The sequence below is a fragment of the Trichomycterus rosablanca genome, chromosome 7 (assembly GCF_030014385.1).
Source record: "Trichomycterus rosablanca isolate fTriRos1 chromosome 7, fTriRos1.hap1, whole genome shotgun sequence".
NCBI lineage: Eukaryota > Metazoa > Chordata > Actinopteri > Siluriformes > Trichomycteridae > Trichomycterus > Trichomycterus rosablanca.
The window spans coordinates 31,327,755-31,351,852 of record NC_085994.1 but is presented as its reverse complement, the minus strand read 5'-3'; the positions used below and the strand labels follow the sequence as shown (position 1 = coordinate 31,351,852).

The following is a 24,098-nucleotide window of genomic DNA, read 5'->3' as shown; positions in this document are numbered from 1 at the left end:
AAAATGGCTCAAAACTACACAGCTACAAAATAAATAAATAAATAAAATGACCTTTAACACAGGGTCTCAACAAAACTTCTTCAAAACAAAAATCTTGATCTTCACAAAGCTGTAATTTATGGCATATGTACCATTTGAAGTTCACAGGGTTTTTACATAAAATGTCGAAGGGTTGGTTTTGCACTGAGTAATTATACTGTCATTTACATGGCCAGATGCACCCTACAGTGCAAACAGGCTTGAACCAGAATGTCACTGAGCCTTTCTAGAAGGCTCTAAATTGTAGACTGTGAAGTAGATATCCAACTTTTACCCTAATGGGTAACATTCCACAAAGCATGCTCTTTTGGGTAAGCTGTGTGGTATTTGGAGTACAGCATATAGGTTAGCATGACAGATTCTATGTTGTGTTATATCTGGTTAGTGTCATTAATACATAACATTTGTGTTTGAATGTGCGTTCAGCATTTCTGCATTTCAACACGCGTTCCAAGTCACAGGTTGCAAGATGGCTCTGAGCTCTTGTGTCTAATTCTGAAATAAAAGTGAATGTGTTTTTTTTGTATAGTAAGTTTCCTCACTAACGCATTTTAAAATGACATTACTTTCCTGCAATTATTATACTGCTTTATGACCATCACTGCTGAGTGGTCGATTACATCTATAATTAACACCAGTCTGCAATAATGCTGTAAACTAAGATTAGTTCACTGCTTTGTTTTAACAGTGAGTTGAACATAAAGCAAACAGTATTTTACAGCACACTGCTAGATTCACCATTTTACATAAGATGCCAGAGATGGAAAAAATGTAGTGTACTAAGCATGTTTGTCTAAATGTATCATTTATAATAATAGTAATTAAAAACATAAATAATAAAATAATCTACAGTAATAGATAAAAGAATAGTGTCAGATTTATGCAGGCACAGTATTGTGTTTAAATTTATTTGGGGGGGGGGGGGTATTAATAGATGTTCTTCAAACATTTTCAGTTTGAACAGTCAATGGCAAAATATCAATGATTTTATATTTGTAACATCATTTTCTGTGGTATAGTGCAGGGACACACATTTTAAATATTAAATATTAAACGCATTACAGCTTCACTGTATTATTAAAAGAAAAGCAAGTCAGTAATGTAGAACAGTAACGTTCACATAAATATTAGAACCTGGACTAGTACAGCATCCAGAATGTAAACTTTGAACGACCAAAGTCACTCCATTACAGCTAAATATCAAAATGCTTATAATGCTTATCAAAATGTAACACATACCTTAAAGCAAATTTCAACTACGTTAGTTATGTCAATGATTAATTGGTTAATCCATAACCAACAAAGAAGTCATTGTTTGATTCATGCTGTTAGTTAAAAAGGTCATTTTCATTTATTTTAAACAGCTTTATAGCAACTGAGAGTAAAGCTATAGATACACACTGCTGTTCTGAATCTGAGAAGTAAAACCTTTATATGCACTTATATAATTTACATAATTTAAATCACAAATGGAAGCTGTTTAGTGTCAGTATGGAGACTGCATGCTAAACTCTGCACATCTCTGTGTAATGTTAGTTCTTTTAACATGAAGGATTTGGATTTTGCATAATGTGTATCATGTACTGGTATAAAGGTAGAACTATGATTATGTAGTAAAAGCTTTAAAATACGGAGTGCATCTCTATTATTTATGATTAGTATGTTTAGTTGTATGTGCATTAGTAGTTGTTGTATGTATGCCAGTATGTGTGTATGTACCCCAAATCAAAAAAGTTGGGACAGTATGGAAAAAAAAACAAATTTACTTTGACTTTTATTTTATTGCAGAAAGTATGAACCCAATATATTTCTTGTTTTGTCAGGTCAACTTCCTTTAATAGTTAAAATACATCCAGTCCTGCATTTTAGGCCTGCAACACATTCCAAAAAAAGTTGGGGCAAGGACAAATTAGATTTAGTAATGAGGAAACAAAAACTAAAGAGTGATGTGAATACAAACAGCTGATCGTAATCATGATGTATATATTGTGTTTATGTGTGTATATGTAAGTGGATGCAAGATGAGTAATGTTACATAGATAGATGTCTGTGATTTGTATACAGTTATTTGTCTCTGTCTTATCATTGTACATTTTTTTTCTGCTCAGTATTAAAGAAAAAGGTTGTTCACACACACATATATATCTCTGCTCAGTCAGATTTTAGCACAGCAGCAGATTTCTCCCTCACTGAGGCTGCAGTGCGTAAGTCTGTAGTAACATTTACATTTTCAGCATTTAGCAGACGCTTTTCCAAAGCAAATTACAGTACAGTGACAGTATTTTGTCTACGTAATTAAGGTTTATTAAGGTTCAAGGGCCCAACAGTGGTAACCTGGCAGTGATGGGGCTTGAACCAGCAATCTTTTGATTACTATGCTAGGCTACAACTGCCCTACCTACAACTGTAGTTCCGCTATTAATTTTATTGTAATTTATAGACGTATAGAAAAATGACGTATTGTCAGTTAACATTATCATAACATTATAAAAATTCCTAATACAGTAGTATTTAATAAAGCAGTAAGCCACGAGAGACCGTGCGTTACTGCGATTTCATCATGGGGAAGGATGTTTTGGCACGATACGAAACGAAGTCTCGACTGGCTTATTGCTTTTATAAAACGGCGGTCAACATAAAATATAATAAAATACAACAATGTTTTTATTTACAAAAACACTTACAAATAGCATTCTTCCGCGAAATCAGGTAGTCCGTTACAGTGTTGCTAGGCAACATGAGGGCGAACATAACATTCGCAATAAACATTCCTCCACAAACAGTATTACACTATTTCTTGGACGAAACACGCACTTAATGATTAGGATTACTGTTTATATTAATCTGGACATTTCCATGTATAGTACATGACTTAAAATAGTGTTCAACCAAGTTTGTACTTTTTCTTTTCAGTGGCGTATTAATATGGAATGATGTGAGGTGGTCATAGGTGTGCGTATATAGGGGATTTTACAACGGCTTCGAACGCGGCTCAGCCAATCAGATTTTAGGACCGGAACTATCCGTTTTATAACAGTATTTGAAAACTTTCCCTGTATTGCAGTAAAAGCTAAATCATACATCATGAAAACATACTGCTTCATATGAATAATAATCTAAGATAATCGTTTACCACATATTCAGCTGCAAGTGTGGTGTATACCAAGAGAACGGTAGAGGATTTAATGCCTGACCACTATAATTAAGGAGGCTTTAGGCTTTTATGCTCTGGCATTTTGCTGGTATGGTTTGGAACCAATTGTCCCCTATTCTGGTTGTATACTGTTTAACTGTCTATTAAGGAATAGTAATGACTGTAAGCACAAGCCACAGACGGGTCACTGGAGGGTCTGCAGCCATCAATATAGTTATAACGGTCATTATTACACGTTAGTTGAGGGAAAATCTTCTGCAAGAAGATCTGGAGTACTATATATCGAGCACAGTTTCAAAAACTTACAGGATTTATGCCAGGGTGCATTACCCAACATTTTTGTCAACAGCATGTATATGTTGCTATGCAAAGTATGAACTAGTATCCACATTGGTTTTGGCACTTTAGTCAATACATACCAAAATGTAATGCTGATTATTATTAAGACTAGAAAGTCTATTAATACATATGGTACATAAAACACACAACTTACCACTTATTAGAGAATTGCAATCCATGTCTGCGTTGATCCTGCTTATTTTCACCAATAGTCAATTCAGGTCCTTATATCAGCATCCATGCAAAGTTAAAAACGAAAGCAGGTGGGTATATATGTAGGAACGGGTCGTTTTTAATATTATATAACAGTGCAGTGATGCCAACACATGCACCTCTTCCTCCATGTTAGCCACCGCAATGTTGTTAGCTTTCAAGCTAGCTCCTTAGCCACCAGCTAAAGCTTGTCAATTTCTTAAAACGACTATTTCTCACCAAATTAAAATTAGAACGAAGTTACTTCAAATACTTGCGGCAGACTGGGTGGAATTACAACTCTATATAGTATCTAAAAGTAAACTGGTAAAGAGAGTTGTATTTGCTAAAACGCTAACGCGACCCCTCTGCTTAGAAAAATAAGAGTTTCATCCAAGTCCAGAGTACAGAAAGTCCTCTCGTTTCCCACCATAGTCGCACAATTTAACTACTGCACACTGCGAATAAAATCACATGAACTATCAATGAAACAGCAGCTCTAATTCCCTCTGAAGTTTAAACCGCGAGCCTCAGAGTTCTGCTAAATGTTTGCTGTTTTTGCTTGTTCTTTTCGCCTTCCTGTTCTCCACTAAGCCCGCTTACACTTCGACATTAGTGATGTGCAGCAGAGCAGGGAGTCGATTCCAAAGAATCGATTCTCAGATTCCAAAACTTATGATTCGAAACGTCTGGGGAGTCGATTCCACTCCGTCAAACTGGAGTTATGAATACACAGAGCTAATATAAAGAAATTAAGTCTTAATAATTGACTTAAAACATAAATCAACTAAGACAAATAATGGATTATATTTATTGTATTATATTTTGTATTTTTTCGATTTTAATACAACGTTTTTCGTTATACAAATTGTATAACCAGCATCATATTTTGAGTGAAAAGTAAAATATGTGAAAAAACATCAATCTCAGAATTCTTTACTATTTCACACTACTGAAATACCCCCCTGGGAAATCTTTTCTTAGGATTTTGGAGTATGTCTGTGAGAATTTGTTCCCATTTATTCAAACATGCATTTGTGAGGTCAGCTACTGATACTGGGCAAGATGGTCCCACCTCGCAAAAAGTGCTCAACTTATACCAATGTGTTCAGTGGGTTAAAGTCCGGACTTTGTGTTTTCTGGTCTTTACACCAATCCTAAGTCCACCAGCAAATCCTAGTAAGTGCCTTTCTCATCACTTGTTCTCCAAGGATGTTAAACAGGCATGGAGGGACATTACATCCCTATCAGACTTTCTTTCTTACCATGAACCATGCTGATGTGTGATTGGCTGTCCTGACAGCAGCATGTTTTTGGCTATATAGATTTCTCAGTAGTTGGACCAAGTGCAAGAGGAGCATGAATTTGTGTGTGTATGTGTGTATACACTCTAGGAACTCCATGTAAAGAAGTGACAGTAAATATGGCCATGGCTAGTGGGAATAAAATAGTGAAATGGATAAAGTGCAAGACTTGGGCATCTCAAATAAATAATTTCTTCTTCTTTTAAACATTTACAATCCAGCTATTTTGTCAGTGCCAGGCCTGAAATCGGCACCACTCCACTTAGCAGCAACTTTTTCTCTCCATATACTAGTGTGCCAGAGTGGGTTGCTTTAATTTGGCTTTTCATTATTGGTTAAGCTGTATCATGTGGAATGCCTTTGTAAAAATCAATGAAATATAAATACAGTGCCTGGTTCATTTCTCATGCTTTCTCTATGATGATCTAGTTCTTGAGCAATCTCCTTTTCAAGCTTGGTTTGCATTCATTTCAGGATTACTCACAACAGGATCGTACTAGCATGTGAGACCAGTGGTCCTGTAGTTGCTGCATTTGAGCAAGTCACCTTACCTAACCAGTGGAATAAGGACTGATTCTGTCCATTCTTCTGACCAGATTCTAGACTCCCAAACTTCCCGGCACATATTATGAAGTCATCTCTTTACCAAGCTTGTCATCTGAACCAGGTGCCTTTCGATATCTTTCAGTTTTTATCCTTGATAGCAGTAGTTTAAGGCTGGAATGGTTTGGTATGCTTTTTCACTATCTAGAACTGTTGCCTTTCTTTGCATTTTTTTTTTTCAATTTACTGCATAATAAATCCAACTCAGCTTGTTTATCTCCTCTGAGCATCATCTGCATTTCTTGCCAGAATTTTCTGTAATAATTGGGGAAGGGGGGGGGGGGGGGCAATGTTTTTGTTTTATTTGTCTTTCTTATTCACTCAGTGGTGTCAAATCCTGTGCTTGCATTTGTTGCAGTTCTTCTTTACTGTATCTTTAACAGTTTTTAGCATGACATCCTTTATCTGCTGTTGCAGTCTGTTGGGTATTTGGTTCAAGTCTCTCTATCCCTTGAAATCTGTTGTCAACCTCCACTTTTGCAGCTTGAACTGGTAATTTGAAAGTTTTTCAAGGTCCAGCAGCAGTGTCTTTCTAATTTGCTTTCTTTTGAATCTAAGCTTTATCATGAGCATCACAAGATTGTGATCAGAATTACAGTTTGCACTGAGGCATTTTCATTGCTGACTAATCAGGATGTTAATCTAAGTTCTCTTCTGTTCCAAGTCTTTTGTTTTTGACTCTTACAACAATATCTGTGTCTGTTGTGTTGGCGGCTGGGGTTTTCATCCTTGGGGGGTTACGAGTACCTGTCTAGTGGGGCATGACATTATGAGATATTTTTACTTCCAAAACTAACGCAATTTATTTTTCAATCACAGTAGGCATATTTTATTAGTCTCGCTGACCACGCACACTATTCGTCTAATGTTATGCAGCTCAGTGATGTGCTTGCAGAAACAGACTCGGCCGTCGCATTGAATAAGGTAGGGTTGTATTATCTTTTTGAAGTAAATATTAAAATCAGCAAAATTGCATCGTATGTATGATTTGCACAACCTCAGTTATATATTTTTAGCTTGTCAAGAGCTTTCGCAATGGTTTCTGGGCAAGGGTTCATGTGGAGGTGGCACAAGTTCAAGGTCGGCAAACAGAAGGGCGCGCATGTCCACAAAGGTTGAAAACCCCTAATGAAGGCGGTGTGGGTTATGTATTGTGTTAGAAATAAGCAACTTTTGTTGAGCACAGAAATCCATCAGTGTCTGACCCCCATCGTTTCTCGCACCATGACCATATTTTCCAAAGAATTCACTTTCCCTTTTCTGACTTTTCATTTTCCTTTTGCACAGTAGTAGTCAAATTTCAGCTTTGTGGCAAATGTGGCTGAAATCACTGGGTTGTAGGATGTAAGGCAACTCCTTGATGTCCTCTTTACCTAAGATCAGCGCTGTGTGTCCATCCAACATTTTAAACTGCCCAGTGCCTGACCACTTAGTCTCAGACAACCTTTAAATGCTGATGTTCAGTCTCTCCAATAGACTACCAGGTATTCAAAACTTGCCAAGTGAATTGAAACACCTAATAAACCACTGTCCTATCTTCACACAGAGTCTGATGTTTAACTTTTGCATCTCTGCATCTTCACTCTCTGTGTTTGGTAAGCCAGTAATAGACTTCTTGATGCCCACCCTGTCTCTCACAGTGGGTACTGTGGAGCTTTTCATCCCGTGTGACATCTGAGCCAGTACGGCTTTGTTTCTTGTACTACTCATTTGTGATCTTTGGGATCAAACAGACTGACTCAGTATCTCAATTTCTTGTCAGCCCTGCAGCTGACTCAGTGTTGTGCTACGGTTGACCCTGCATGCACCTTGTAGAGAAAAACTCACACCCACACAAGTTGCTCTTTGTCTTTCACTTTATCACCAAGGGTGACCTTACCAGGAGCACAGCTTCTATTACAGGGTATTACTTTTAGGTTCATAGGTACACTCACGCTTTTCTAATACAGCAAAATGCAATCCCAGGAGAAGTCAAAATTGATCTAAATTTAACAGGGTAGTGAATGATGCCCTGAGACACAGTAGATCAAAGATGAATCCTTCTAAGGGAATCATTGAATCAAAGATTTGAATCACTTTGATGTCTATAACTAAATGAATCGATTCACTTTAAAGAATCGTTTGCACATTACTATTCAACATATTACTTTTTTCCTCTCTCTTTGTTCAGTGGAGTCCCTGTGGAGTGCCTACGTCACAGGACGTCAGCAGGCTTAACAGTGGAAATGAGTGAAAAGATCAAAAGCAGAGGGTTCATAATAATAACGTATTATGATTCAGAACAAGCAAGGACAAAATTAACAAAAGCTCTTGGATGAACAGAGCACACCGAACCCGGTTAGTTCTATTTCTTCAAACACTATTATGTATTACAGTCAAAACTGTTTCATGGGTAAATACTTCATCTATATAACTGCAGACTAAAATAAAAAAGCTCACTTTATCTGCAAGAGGGAAACAAAAAGCCTATGAAGAGAATCTAAAAGAAGAGCACTTCAGAAGTGTGATCATTATTAATATATCATCAATAATTTAGTAGTCTTAAGTAACCACATTATTCTAATCAAGGTAACAATGGGTCTAGTGCCCACCTAAAGACACCATGTACAGTACAAGACAGAAATACACCACAGACAGAGGGCTAATTGAACGTAGGGCACAGGGTTTATTTATTCACACAGTCAAGTAAAAAATATACTCTAGTTGGGTGTTAAATTAGGTGCTTGTAGTGTCTTACTCCAGTGGCAATTCTGTGTGAACTGCAGTTGAACAATTAACGATCTGCACTGTTTTTAACTGCACTCACTGTTTATTACTGAGACCTTCTCCAGTATACTTTGTTCCTGGCCAAGAAGGGTAACCAAACAAGAAACTCCTGGGGTCGATTCCCAGGTGGAGCGGTCCAGGTCCTTTCTGTGTGGAGTTTGCATGTCCCCCCCCCCCCCCCCCCCCCCCCCCCCCCCCCGTGTCTGAATTTCCTCAGGGTGCTCCGGTTAGGTGAATTGGTGCTACTAAAACTGTCCTGAGTTTGAGTGTAAATGTGTGTATGTGTGTGTTTACCTTGTGATGGACTGGTGAATGGGTGTTTTCTACCTTTCACCCAGTGAAATGGATAAACTGGTGGTAAAACAGACAATGAATAAATAAATGAATAAGAAATGTGGGATTGTGTATTATAAGTAAGGCCCTACCTATTTCACGGCCATGAACATCGCATCATAAACTGTGAAATGAGCCGTTTCCCGTGTAATATGCAATTCGCTGTAAAATTCAATAGTTTAAGTTTTAGTTTAGTGATTAAACATTTTTTATTCACGTAGCATTCAGGTGCCTCACGATTTCTGGTTAATTTGCACTATGAGGTGGTCCTAGCAACCCTACGGCAATTCAGTTTGTAATCAGTTAGTCAAAATTTCCAAGATATTAAAGTCTAAAGCAGCCAAAAACAATACTTAGGTAACTATGTTTGGATGGGGTTAAAAGATGGACAAGAATTGTGAAATGTGGCACCTGTCTTTCAAAATCGGTAAAATCTATCAATCTATCTATCAGTCTATCAAGGATCTGGGTGTCTCTGGGACTTCCTCCTCTTGTTCCTGCCTAACTGACCGGCTCATAGGCTAAAAAATGAAAATGAATGATGTATAAATAAGTGCCAAAACATAAGGACCACCAACCAAAAATATCTTAGCAATGTTTATTTTCTGACAGTTGTGCATATTACAGTCAGTAATATATTAAAGTTTGAGGTAATGGTAGCTACTCGTAATGAATGCAGCAGATATGATCAGCATAAAGACCTGAAGGATTTTGAAAAGGGCAAAATCATTATGGCCAAACAACTGGGTTGAAGTAGCTCTCTGAAACAGCAGGAGGTGCTCACAGGTAGCTGTGGTGGGTACCAACCAGCGGTAGTCCCAGGAGGGACAAGCCACAAACTGCCAACAGGTTGTTGGGTAACCAAAACAGATTGATGCGAGAGGAAGTTCAGGCTATGGCTATGTTTTGACTCATTGTGCATATCCTGTTCAAAACTCCTCACAGAGAGTGACCAGGTGCAATATTTAAACCAATTTGTCTTGTATCCTGGTGCTGTGCTGCAATCATACTACCCATCCACATTCTAGACTGAAATGTTAAAAAGTTACCTCAAAGTGCAGACTAATTGTGATTATTGAAACCAACTTATGTTTCCTTCTTGGAAACACTCTGACATTCTTTGCAATAATGAACAATATTTTAGGCTGTTTTTATTCGGAACTTATCTGGGGCAAAACATGTATAGCAGGTTTGTTTATACATGATCTATTACTAGAGGTATCTATTATAGAGGTAAAATATACTAGCTCACCAGTGCTGAGATTTTGAGCACTAGAGTTTGAACCCCAGCTCTGCTATAGGCCAATTGGGCGTCTTTATGGACAGGATTGGCTTTGTCTGGAAGAGACTGCTGCCACAATTATGGCCTCTGCTGGCTGGTTGATGGTACCTGCACAGAGATGCTAAATAATGAAGATCAGTGTGTGACTCTTGTAAGCAATACTGATCCCTCTGTACAGGGGTGTATACGACCCCTTTTCAGTCAGAGTAGGGTCTGCAGCATTACAGGAGTTTCACCTGGTAATTCGATTTGACTAGAGTTGAAGAAAAATGGAAAATTACACTATACAGCCATAAGTATGTGTTTAGCCATGGTAATTTTGAGCTGGGGAATTTTAGCTAGGACCACAGCAAACAGGTGTATACAATTATACATCTCCAACTTTATAGCTGTTTGGGGAAGGCCCTTTCCTGCTCCAGCATGACTTTGCCCCTGTGACAAAAAAAACTTAATTTATCTTGGTCAGAGTCGCAATGGGTCCGATTCATTAGGCGAAAGACAGGAAATACCTCAGTTAGATCGCCAGTCAATCACTAGGCAAACACACACACACACACTCACATACACATGTAGGCTACCAGATGACTACTGTAGCAGCTTGAAATTGGTGAGGCTTAAACCCTCAACTTTTTAATAGTTTAAAACCTGAACAAAAGAAATTCCAGATAAATTATGGTTACAATTATAAACAAGGGTTTAGGGTTAGCAATGAGGTAAAAAAAAAAAAACTAAATAATGATGCAATTTCAAAGTGATGTCAACAGGTGATAGTAATCATGATTTGGATCAAAAGCAGTATCCACAAAAGTCTTTGAGAAGCAAGGATGGGCAGAGGATCTCCATTTAGTCAACAAATGCACGTAAAAATTGTTCTTCCATGAAAGATTGGATTGTGACGGCAGCATTAATGCATTAATGCAGAAAAGTACATTGAGGTTTTAAAGCAACATATGATGCTTTCAAGACGACATCTTTTCCAGGGGCGTCCATGCATTTTTCAACAAGACAATGCAAAACCACATGCTGCACACATTACAAAGGCATGGCTGCGGAAAGAGAAGATACGGGTACAGGACTAGCCTGCCTGCAGTAATGACCTGTCCCCAATAGCAAGACAAAATAACACACTGAACACTTCATCACACTTGGTATTCCCAGTACCATAAATGTCTTTTAAGTGTGGTGAAAAGGAATGGCAACATTACAAGTTGTAAATGCTTTATTGTCCCAACCTGTTTTAAAATGTGTTGCTGAAATGCAGGAATGGATGTTTATTAACAAATAAAATGAAGTTGAGCAGACAAAACATAAAATGTTTTGAGTTTATACTGTCTGCAATCAAAGTCTGAAGGTTTTTTTTTTTTGCATTTTTAATGTGGCCTCAACATTTTCCGATTTGGGGTTGTTTATTGGGAACAAAAATCAACTTTTGTTTTGTAATTTACCATCAAGTTCTTGGTTTTGGTTGGCAGATTACATGTAAGGTTAAGTAAGTTTGAAATGTGTTTGAATTATTTTGTCACATTTTACATCATGTAAGTAGGAGACATTTACTAATATAGAAAGGTAATGTATTCATCTCCATCTGCATCTCTTTTACGTTCATATCCAGATGGTCCTACTGAATGTGTGATACACTGTGTTTGTGCGATGAGTCCTTTGCGTCTTTGTAGAAAAGAAATATTAATCTATTTCAGGAAGCAGGTCTTACACTGCTGCCACAATTCAACATCTAGTTTCTATGGCAACTGGTTACTAGTGTGACAGCGTATCCATCAAGAGTGATGCTGAAATTGCCCAGTTACAACACCTCATTGATTTCAGCATTGCATCAAGGTTCAGCTGATTATCTGGTAATAAGCTGATAATGTTAACATGCTGTTTATTATCAACACCAGCAAAGAGACTCAAATTTCCTGATCATCCCAAAGTATTAGACAGAAGTGACTATGGAGGACTGAAGGACTTCAAGGACTAAAGGTTTTTGGTAAATTATGAAACTACAGTTTACATTTAAACTCTGGTGCAACTGTGCAAAGACTTGAATATCTATGTCTCTTGCAATTTTGCCCCTTGCATACACTTGTTTTGTGTGCAATGTTTACCTTTGTTTTGCATGGAAGGTACTAAGATATGGTAAATTAATTCAAATATTTTCTATTTACTGTTATTGCATGGCTTAACCATGCCATTTTAGCACAATGGTGTAGCTGTCAAGTGGGTATGACATAGCAACCTGGGTCCTGAGTTCCAGTTCCAATAAAAAGTCTTATTAAGAGGAAATGTGATGCAACACAGAGGTAAACATGATGCCCCAAAATGTTGCAGGCATTAAATTCCACAGTGTGTATATATTTATGAAGTACAATTAAGTTGGTCAGTAAAAACACTGAAAATCTTTTCTTTCTTTTGTCAGGTATATAAATCAAATTGGGAAATTGTTTTTTTTTTCTTTGTACTGCTTTATACTTTGTAGTTTAGACACTTCATACTTCTTGTTATTATTAATACTGTGTGCTTGGTGGTCTATGAATGCTAGCCACTACTGAGATCTGATTTCAAACCTCAGGGATACTACAAGAGAACCCTGTCTACAAGACATGATAGTCTAGGGCAGGGGTCACCAACCTTTTCGAGACCGAGAGCTACTTCAAGGCTACTGAATAATGCGAAGGGCTACTTGGTGATACAAACTTCCTGAATAACAAAGTTGTTTACCTTTAATGATTATATTATTATTATTATCAATATTCATATATATGAAGAGACTGTCTGATCATATGTTAATGTTAATGATTCCTCAGAATAATTATTAACAATGATTTACCATGGTAGGAAACATATATTTCAACATGTAACATTATTTATCTCTATTAATCTAAATCTGTCAGAGCTATCACATATATTTTTGTAAATATCTGTCTTGACAGTTTTGTATGAATGAGCACATATTGCATTTTGATTCAAAAATTGTAGCATTTAGATTTTATTTTTTTTACAAGTGATCATCACACTTATTATGGATTTACTGATCTTTATCACATTTTAATATAAAATAAATATAAAATGATTTTTTTAAAAACAAGGTTTGTAGGAGGTAAGGGATGGTAATTTTGTATATAAAAAATAATTTGACATTAATTCATGAAATTATACAAGATTTTAATAGATTTATTTATTTGCACAATAAAATTATTATAAAATAAATATAAAAATGTATTTAAAAACAAGGTTTGTAGTAGGTGAGGAAGATTGTTTGTATATAAAAATGCTAAAAAAAATTCTTGAGATCTTTATAGATTTATTCATCTCCATTATACATTTTTGAAAAATATGGTTTGTAGTATTTAATGTGTTTGTATAAAAATAGTTTGACATTAATCCATCAAATCATTACAAGACTTTATTGGACTTATTTGTCTGTAATAAGTGCAGAGTAAACGTCTCCTATGTTTTTCTGTTAGTTTGATGACGCTTCCTAACTCGTTAGATGAAGTGGGAGCTTGATAAACGGTTTCATTATAACCTTTCTGTAAATAAATACGTCATCTTAAAATTACCATAAAATGTTTTTTTGTAGTATGTTGCCTACTTAAATCTGTGTAAGAAATCATAAAGAAAGTGAGTGTTTTTTCAACCATTTATAAAGATCGAAGTGATCAAATGTCAAACAAATGTTGAATATTAAATTAACTTTACCGCAGTCGAATACTGTCCTGTTTATACTTATCACTACCCTTTACAACATTTTAGAACAAATCATGTTTATCAGTTATGTACGATTTTTAAAAAAATCTGCGATGTACAGGGAAGTTTTTGTAACACATACTGAAGTGTCTCTCCACATTCCTCCCAATCATTGTGAAAATTTCAAATTTTCCGCTTTTCTTGTGTTTTTTTTATAATTATTTTTTCATGGTAAAACTCGCATCAAACTGAAAGCAACCAACACACATTCTGCATTTTTGGAATGTGTGGAAACCAACATACGTAAAATGGATTTTGGAGTAACATGTAAAACTACTTGCCGTCAGTGCAAGGAGGCAAGGACTGAATCCAGGCCCATAGGATTGTGGAGCTGTGCATTACCAACACTACTGTACTTGCTATGCAAGGATAATGCCCCGACACCAAAAAATGCACGAGTGACTAAAAGAACTCTCCAGCATTCAGATATACAGTATTTAAAATAAGCTTTATTGAATTTCATTTGCAATCTAACAGTATAATAATATGTTCAAGTCCCACTGAAATACAATACATTGTGTAATACAACGTTCAAATCCAGTGAACTCACACATCATTATCAAAAAACATAATGAACTGCTGGGACATTTCTAATACACCTCTCTTCTTCTCGACTCGGGCAGATCGTTCAGACCCTGTAGTTCCCGCAAACCCTGCAGGCAAGAGGTATATATTTTAATCATCCACTAAACAGAAGAAATTTGAATCTGATTTATAAAAGCAATCAAGTAAAATAATAAGCAAGAATAATAAAAAAAGTGGTCCACACCTCCAAAACCATGCGGATGTGTGCTTTGATCTTTGCAGCATCTTTGGTAAGAACTTCACTGTATCTAGAAGACAAAATTAGAATAATGACTTTAAACCTAAATCAACAACAAAAAGCGCACAACAATTTCCATCTACAACAAGAACACCATTGGGAAGCACAAGTCTGGATTCACATGGACATTATTGATGTTAATGAAAATGATGCATCACAGTGCTGTCAAGTTGATTAAGACTTCTAGAACCATGTGGATAGTGGTTCTCACCATTATGAGCACATGTTGTCTTCTGTTAGGGTCTTCATGCATTTTAATGGCTCATTCAATGTTCCTCCAATTCAGGGGTGTCAAACTCATTTTCACTGAGGGTCATATCAGCATTATGGTGGCCCTCAAAGGGCCGATTGTAATGTATCCTGCTGTGATTGAAGTCTGCCTTTTAAGTCTTGGACAATTTGTTGTTTTTCTTGGAGGCTAAATTCTGTGTTTGGTGTCAAAATACTGTTTATTTACTTGTAACATACATCAACTTGATGCAACCTGGACACATCATCAGTGATGTTACCTGGGGGTCACGGAGTGTTTCGGGTCTTTCAAACATCATACACTCTCACCCAGGCGACCCAGCTGGGCTTGATCGAGCCCCAGATTGTGTCCAGGTAGCGCTACCCCACCCACGGCTCTCCTCTCCTTATCCACAGCCACCTTGAGGCAACTTCTGCTGCCTCAGTGACCTCCTTAATGGCCCTTCGCTTACTGGGCCCCGTGATTCCCAAGATGTTGTAGGCCCTGCAGAGAGACTGGCCAGCAAACCCTCTGCATCCCACCTCAATGGGCTCACACCGCGCTCGCCACCCGTTGTTCCGGCACTCCTCCACCAGTTCAGTGTACTGCAGTTCACAGTTCCTGGGAATTAATGTATATCTACATTTATATTGTACTCCTTTACCACAGACACGGCCTCATAACATAAGACGTACTGGTTTTTCTTCTTGAAGCACAAACTTGTATTCACTTTCCCATCTTTCATTAAATTATTCTCTTTCTGCTTCAATTTTCTCGTCTTGCACATTTTGGGATTATTTGTAAATATTTCGAAATCTAGTGGCGGGATGCGATCACTTTGCGGGTCACAAAAATCGGCATGCATTGTGGGAGATGCAGTTTATGTACGATTTTACAGTGTATTTTAATCCAATTGTTCTGCCCTCGCCAAGTTTTCCCCCTTTCTCAGCTAGACAGACAGACAGACAGCTCCCTCCAAAATACAGTTACGTTGGTTTTATTTGCTTCCCAGCTGTCCACTGTGTGCATCAGAATGGAGTAAAACTACAAAATACAAACGATTAAAAAAATAAAAAACTTAATACAGTACATGCACATAGCACATCTACCTGTAGTACAATATGAAATGTAACCAAACGTAAAATAGCGCTAACGAGTTAGCATTTTGTGTAAAAATACTAATTGCTATAGTAAGGGTAACAACCGTATTTTTTTTAATGCATTTTTCTCCCCAATTTTTCTCTCAATTTAGCACATCCAATCCGTCTTCTGCTGCTGACAGACTCCAGATTTGCATCCAAGGAGAGCACGCCGATGCCCACGCCTTCTTTACACATGTACAGCCCTCCTCTTCTCGTTCGTGCTTCCTGCACGGGCATCCCCCTGCCAATCAGGGTCCTTACACAGCGTATGAAGACCCACCCACCCACATATAGTCCGGTCCCCACCCTGCAGATACCAATTTGGTCAATTTGTATCTGCTGCAGGCACTGCCAATTATGCCCGCCTGACGGCGCCCAGCCGACCGGTGGCAACACCGAGCCTCGAACCCGGGAGTTCAGAAACTCGGTGCCGGTGCGTCAGCGGAATATCCCGCTGCACCACCTGGGCGCCTGTAACAACCCTATTTAATTACAGAATTACGGTAAATTCGTAACTGAAACGCTGTAACATACTCGCTAAACATTTACAAACAATTAAGAACATAAATGTCTACTACGTTCAGGCGATGCTTCTGTATTGGATTGCAAGAGAATTTACTTCTACGCTACTGACTTTACCCCGCGTTCTTTTGACGCTAAAACGTAAAAGTGACATGGCTTCTTAGCAAAGGTCAAAGTTGTCATGACTACTATGTCAACAGTTGCCGCTTAAAGGTGCAGGTGTCCCATAAAATTATAATTACGTCTCTGTACTCGAACAATCACAACAATCATACGTCTGTCAAGCTGTCGCGGGCCACATAAAATGACGTGACGGGCCGGATTTGATCTGCTCTAATTGTATTCATCCATCTGTTCTAGCCGTGCTATTTCTCTTTTACTTTCAATTCCTCCAAGCATAGTTGTCATAGTTGAGCTTCAGTTTGAATATCTGGAATATCTATTGAATTAAAGGTTAGGTTTGATTAGGTTGAGGAGCCATTTGTTTGGCTTCTTTGCCATCCAAAGTACTCTTAATCTTTGACTAAACCAACATACAAAGGCTTTGATTTTCTTCCTCATCTCAACGTCTTTCACATCCGTAACAAACCATGGTGAAGACCATACTCTGGACAATTCTTACCTTGTTTGGGGAGAAATTGTTACAATCTGAATATATTTCCCTGTTCCTTCATTCATGTTCTGCCAAGTACCAGCTTGTGTTGTATTTTCTGATTCTTTGCTATTAATAAGTTATTTAAAAAAGTAAAAGCTTCTTGGCAAAAAAGTTCACTACTTTGACATCTTTTCCATCAAAGGTAAAGTTACTCATCCTTCCTGTTGTCATGACTAATCAATTTTGAAATAAAGTTCCATCCTTTTACTCTATTATTTAACTTTTCTTATTTTCAACAACATAAGGGTTGTGTCATTGGCATACAGAAGACTGTTGTTTCTTCTGCCAGTCTTGAATCCACCATCATCCTCCTCCAGTCCTGCTTCTCTTGTGAATATGTGTCTTCAATATGTGTCATGCAAGAAAATGATGCTGTACCATACATTTAAAAAGGCACAAGGTATCCAGTATGTAAGCCTAGGGCTTACAAATAAACTCATAATTAGCAGACAAGCCACATTTGGCATCTCTGTTACAGTGCCAAAGAGGTAACTCCCCAACTGTCCTTTCTACTTTTGAACATGGCCACCTGAGTGCTAACACATTAGGCCGTTGCGCCACCTTAGCACCCTAGATCACGGTATTTTTAATGATAATAAAGGTGGGGTGGTTCAACTAGGCCATTTCAATAGTTTAAACAAAATCATGTAAAGAAGCTCTTACTCTGTAAGCTGGTTGGTCTTTTTTTCGATAAATGTCAGCGCTTCAGACAGCGTCAGTTCAACAAAAAATCCATATCCAACTGCAACAAAGATTTTTGAAGTATCAGGCCTGAAAATCAAAATAATTGAATTAGAAAGACGTTAAGACACACAAGGGTTATACACTGATCAGCCATAACATTAAAACCGCCTCCTTGTTTCTACACTCACTGTCCATTTTATCAGCTCCACTTACCATATAGAAGCACTTTGTGGTTCTACAGTTACTGACTGTAGTCCTTCTGTTTCTCAGCATACTTTGTTAGCCCCCTGTCATGCTGTTCTTCAATGGTCAGGACTCTCCCAGGACCACCACTGACTATGTATTATTTGGGTAGTGGATCATTCTCAGTACTGCAGTTACACTGACATGGTGGTGGTGTGTTAGTGTGTGTTGTGCTGGCATAAGTGGATAAGCTGGAGTTTTTAAACTGTCACTGTTGGACTGAGAATAGTCCACCAACCAAAAATATCCAGCCAACAGCGTCCTGTGGGCAGCGTCCTGTGACCACTGATGAAGGTCTAGAAGATGACCAACTCAAACAGCAGCAAAAGATGAGTGATCGTCTCTGACTTTACATCTACAAGGTGGACCAACTAGGAAAAAGTGTCTAATAAAGTGGACAGTGAGTGGACACGGTCATTAAAAACTCCAGTAGTGCTGCTGTGTCTGATTCACTCATACCAGCACAACACACACAGTGCTGAGAATCATCCACCACCTAAATAATACCTGCTCTGTGGTGGTCCTGTGGGGGTCCTGACCATTGAAGAACAGGGTGAAAGCAGGCTAAAAAAGTATGCAGAGAAACGGATGGACTACAGTCAGTAATTGTAGAACTACAAAGTGCTTCTATATGGTAAGTGGAGCTGATAAAATGGACAGTTAGTGTAGAAACAAGGAGGTGGTTTTAATGTTATGGCTGATCAGTTTATAGCATGGTAACACAGAAGCGTCACTTACACATGAGCTTGAACATAGAAATTACAACCCAGGTCTACATCTGTCTTCAGTTCTTTGCTGCCAGTCTCCTGAAGGAGATAAATAAATGTATAATGGGTAAGTAACACAAAACTACAGGGGTTGGACAATGAAACTGAAACACCTGTCTTTTTAGTGTGGGAGGTTTCATGGCTAAATTGGACCAGTCTGGTGGCCAATCTTCATTAATTGCACATTGCACCAGTAAGAGCAGAGTGTGAAGGTTCAATTAGCAGGGTAAGAGCACAGTTTTGCTCAAAATATTGCAATGCACACAACATTATGGGTGACATACCAGAGTTCAAAAGAGGACAAATTGTTGGTGCACGTCTTGCTGGCGCATCTGTGACCAAGACAGCAAGTCTTTGTGATGTATCAAGAGCCACGGTATCCAGGGTAATATCAGCATACCACCAAGAAGGACAAACCACATCCAAAAGGATTAACTGTGGACGCAAGAGGAAGCTGTCTGAAAGGGATGTTCGGGTGCTAACCCGGATTGTATCCAAAAAACATAAAACCACGGCTGCCCAAATCACGGCAGAATTAAATGTGCACCTCAACTCTCCTGTTTCCACCAGAACTGTCCGTCGGGAGCTCCACAGGGTCAATATACACGGCCGGGCTGCTATAGCCAAACCTTTGGTCACTCGTGCCAATGCCAAACGTCGGTTTCAATGGTGCAAGGAGCACAAATCTTGGGCTGTGGACAATGTGAAACATGTATTGTTCTCTGATGAGTCCACCTTTACTGTTTTCCCCACATCCGGGAGAGTTACGGTGTGGAGAAGCCCCAAAGAAGCGTACCACCCAGACTGTTGCATGCCCAGAGTGAAGCATGGGGGTGGATCAGTGATGGTTTGGGCTGCCATATCATGGCATTCCCTTGGCCCAATACTTGTGCTAGATGGGCGCGTCACTGCCAAGGACTACCGAACCATTCTGGAGGACCATGTGCATCCAATGGTTCAAACATTGTATCCTGAAGGCGGTGCCGTGTATCAGGATGACAATGCACCAATACACACAGCAAGACTGGTGAAAGATTGGTTTGATGAACATGAAAGTGAAGTTGAACATCTCCCATGGCCTGCACAGTCACCAGATCTAAATATTATTGAGCCACTTTGGGGTGTTTTGGAGAAGCGAGTCAGGAAACGTTTTCCTCCACCAGCATCACGTAGTGACCTGGCCACTATCCTGCAAGAAGAATGGCTTAAAATCCCTCTGACCACTGTGCAGGACTTGTATATGTCATTTCCAAGACGAATTGACGCTGTATTGGTCGCAAAAGGAGGCCCTACACCATACTAATAAATTATTGTGGTCTAAAACCAGGTGTTTCAGTTTCATTGTCCAACCCCTGTATATACTATTACTATTTTCTTTTATCTTCCTCTCTTACACCAACTACCTGCATGTACTCTCTTACCAAATCCATAAATCTCCTCTTTGGCCTTCCTCATCCCCCTTTTCCTCACCTCCCTAACTTTGTCTCCAAAATATCCTACTGGCGATGTCCCTCTGATAAACTTGTTAGTAATATTGTCCATTTTCATCACTCTCAATACAAATCACAACATCTTCATCTCTGCTACCTCCAGCTCCCTCTCCTGTGTTTTGGTCAGTGCCACCATCTCCAAAACCACACAACATAGCAGGCCTCACTACTGTCATATAAACTTTTCCTCTGGCAGATACCCCTCTATCACAAATCACTCCTGCCACTCTACAGCCACCCACTCCACCCTGCCTGCACTCTCTTCTTCACTTCTACCACACTATCCGTTACTTTGTACACTCTACCCCAAGTATTTACACTCCGCTACAAATCACAATGTCATCAACAAACATGGAGAGCCCTGCCTAATCTTGTCCATCAGCCTGTCCGTGACCACTGCAAACAGAAAAGAGCCGATACTTGATGCAGTCCCACCTCCACTTCAAACCCGTCTGTCATTCCTACTGCACATCTGACTGCTGTCACACTGCGCTCATACATATCTTGCACCACCCGCACATACTCCTCTGCTACTTCTGATTTCCACATACAATACCACAGCTCCTTTATTATGGAGTTCAGAATCTCGGCACTGGTGTGCTAGCGGAAAATCCCGCTACGCCACCTGGGCATCTCTGAACACTTAAAACATGAGTAGGATTTAGACATACTGATAACTGCATTGTATCTGATTTTACCTGAATACTTTTAATTGTGTTCTTCAGTTGAAGGTATAGTGCAATTTTCTCATAAACACTGTCTCGTTGCTCCAAAACGTTCCTGTCAATAAATAAACATAAATACATAAAAAAGGAACATTCACATACATTATTGATGCTGTAACCAATTGGTTCTTCTTGCTGAGAGGCGACAATGCTACCCACTGCGCCACCATGCTGCCCTGTTCCAGACCAAACCGATACAACCCCAGTACATTAAATGATATAACTTGTAGTGCAGACCATACAGAGATCTGTTTTTGTTCTATAGGTTTTGATTACAGGTTGGTAATGTGGTAATGTCCAATCTAATTCACAAAGGGCTGCCTGTTTTTAAACTAAACAGACAAGACCCCACATGATACAAACAATCACAAATGTTCTCTAAAGACCAAGACTTACTGGTCTTTAACAGTATTGTTAAACAGTACTGTTATTTAACAGGTGGAATCAACTTTGCTAGTGCTTAGTTGGTATGAAAACATGCAGCCACACCAAACTGTGGTGGGTAAGATTGGAGAACTGTGTTTTAGAAGGTGGGGTTAAATGTTGGGAACATGTGAACATGTCTGCTAGATTGCTTTTAGACAAGCAGGAGAAATCAGCTCCAAATTATACATCGTAAAACAGATGGTAGCACAAGTTTGAATCCAAGAAGCACAGAAACTTATGAAACCGGAGCTCCCGGAGGAAACCCACGCAGACACGGAGAGAGCATGCAAACTTTACACAGAAAAGGCAGGGACCGCTCCCACCTGGGGATCGAACCTAGGACCTTCTTGCTGTGGGGCAACAGTGCTACCCACTGAACCACTGAATAATAATAATAATAAATGTAAGGCATTGTAGATGTAAATGATCTACTAGCTCAAACAATTCTAGCAATTTTAGGAGTATCTATAACTAAAATTAATTTTGTGTTATTTTTGATTAATAAGCAATCAGATTTGTTTATGTACTTTTAAGCAGGTTGAGTATACTGAGACTGAGCAGACTAGTAGTTTAGGGTGCAATTAACTGCAATGTGGATAACATGTGAGATCAGCTGGATGGCTTTCAGACAAGTAGGAGAAATCGGCTCCAAATTATACTTCGTAAAAACAGATGGTAGCACAAGTATCTAATGTAAAAAGCACAGAAGCTTATGCACTTAGCAACTTGCACTAACATAATAATGATAATAATTTAAATTTATTTGTTTATTTATTAGGATTTTAACGTCATGTTTTACATACTTTTGTTACATTCATGATAGGACAGGTTACACAAGATTCATCAGTTCAAGTCTTTAATGTCAAAACACAGTCATGGACGATTTTACCTTACTTGCATGTCTTTGGAATGTGGGAGAAAACCAGAGCTCCCAGAGAACATGCAAACTCCACACAGAAAGGACCCAGGCCGTTCCACCTGGGAATAAAACCCAGAACCTTCTTGCTGTGAGGCAACAGTGCTACCCACCGAGCCGCCCAATAATAATAATAATAATAATAATACATTTAAGGCATTGTAGACGTAAATGACCTACTGGGTGGCACGGTGGCTAAGTGGGTAGCACTGTCACCTCACAGCAAGAAGGTCCTGGGTTCGAGCCCCAGGTGGGGTGGTCTGGGTCCTTTCTGTGTGGCGTTTGCATGTTCTCCCCGTGTCTGTGTGGGTTTCCTCCGGGTGCTCCGGTTTCCTCCCACAGTCCAAAGACATGCAAGTGAGGTTAATTGGAGATACTAAATTGTCCATGACTGTGTTCCTTATAACCTTGAGTGAACTGATGAATCTTGTGTAATTAGTTAATACTGTTTCTGTCATGAATGTAACCAAAGTATAAAACATGACATTAAAATCCTAATAAACAAAGAAACAAAATGACCTACTAGCTCAAAAAATTCTAGCAATTGTAAGAGTCTATAACAGGTACTTAAAAAATGATTTAGTTTTATTATTGATTAGTAAGCAATTAGATTTGTTTATGTACTATTGTGCAGACTGATTAAATCAGACTAGCAGTTAAAAGTTCAAATAACTGCAATCATTTTTAATATAATAATTGTGATTAGTCGATTATGTAATATTTTGTTTATACTTTATGACCTTTAAAAACTGGCAGTATTGGTACATTGGTGCATACTTACTGTAAATCTCGCTTTAAGACATCATTGATGAAACTTTCATATTGCAGGACTTTTGCATCAACATTGGGCTTTCCATCTGTCATTATGTAGAAATAGTAAATAAGCACAGTGCACACGCTGTATAATAACACTGGACGATCTCTGCAATTATAACAGCCAAGAAGAAACTACATTTGATTCTTATTAACGACAGTATTCAGTAAGAACTAAACCACATACAAACAGTGTTTCTTCAATTATTTAACACCATATAACACCAACACAACCCAAACGCAACACCAACTTCTATATACTGGATCAGACGCCTGACATGAGGGTTTGTGCAAGACTTCCTGTATGTCCCAAACTGCATTGTGATTACTTAAAAGTGCACTAGTTAGGGAACCTTACTAACTCGCAGTTGTCTTTAGAAAGTCTAATATTACGTATTAATTGCGCTTATTAAAACACAACACACCTGACGCCCTACAGAGGCATAAAATTCCTGCTGCGGTGCCATAATACACTTTTAAGGTTGAAGTGTATAGGGAGTAATGAGCTATTTGGAATATGACTTGTTGACGCGTCATAGGAAACTAGTGCAAACCCCCTTTGCACTACTGACTCAAATAAGAACCTTTCTTAAAAAATTAATAACTAGTAGTACAATAAACTAAAACGAACTTGGAGTGTAATTCTCTTTTGAAACTGATTAAAATCCTATCGACTGTTTAACAATTTTATCTGAAAAAAACGAACGGTTAAGAGGGGTTTGTTTGTTCTGCGCATATGCGTGGTGCAAACACAGGATTCTCTCGTCGCCCTACATACGGGCACAACATAGGGCGCAATGAAATTGTACCCTTTGTAGTGTACTTGGAATTAATTCAACATTCGATTGAATTCCATTCACGGTTAGGGTGGCTACATTCCAAACCGCAGATTGCGCACTACATA

At 38.5% G+C, this 24,098-nt stretch overlaps 2 protein-coding genes across 3 annotated transcripts in view; both read right to left on the bottom strand.

Annotated features, from left to right (window-relative positions):
* The window catches only part of elk1 (ETS transcription factor ELK1), a 44,018-nt gene extending 39,721 nt beyond the window's left edge, over window positions 1-4,297 (bottom strand). Inside the window, exon 1 of one of the 2 annotated variants that reach the window (XM_062998582.1) lies at window positions 3,687-4,297. In XM_062998582.1, coding sequence (XP_062854652.1) covers window positions 3,687-3,711 — 25 coding nt within the window. In that variant the 5' untranslated portion in view covers window positions 3,712-4,297. The remainder of the gene's footprint in view (window positions 1-3,686) is intronic. The other variant, XM_062998583.1, reaches the window with a different exon arrangement.
* A 9,891-nt stretch (window positions 4,298-14,188) lies between these two features.
* uxt (ubiquitously-expressed, prefoldin-like chaperone) lies at window positions 14,189-23,473 on the bottom strand. The gene is made up of 6 exons (XM_062998581.1): window positions 23,163-23,473; window positions 21,013-21,094; window positions 18,796-18,863; window positions 17,794-17,901; window positions 14,529-14,592; window positions 14,189-14,412 (listed from the first exon to the last, which is right to left on the bottom strand). Exons 1-6 carry the CDS (start codon window positions 23,243-23,245, stop codon window positions 14,350-14,352), a joined length of 468 nt encoding a protein of 155 aa, XP_062854651.1. The 5' UTR covers window positions 23,246-23,473; the 3' UTR covers window positions 14,189-14,349.
* Between the last annotated feature and the right edge of the window lie 625 nt (window positions 23,474-24,098).

Excerpts from the sequence above, each read along its gene's own strand:
- uxt (XM_062998581.1), bottom strand. The coding sequence starts at position 23,245 with ATGACAGATGGAAAGCCCAATGTTGATGCAAAAGTCCTGCAATATGAA. Across the intron at positions 17,902-18,795 it reads TTCTATGTTCAAGCTCATGT|GCCTGATACTTCAAAAATCT; the intron begins GTAAGTGACGCT and ends TTTGATTTTCAG. Across the intron at positions 14,593-17,793 it reads AAGACCAACCAGCTTACAGA|ATACAGTGAAGTTCTTACCA; the intron begins GTAAGAGCTTCT and ends TTTGTCTTCTAG.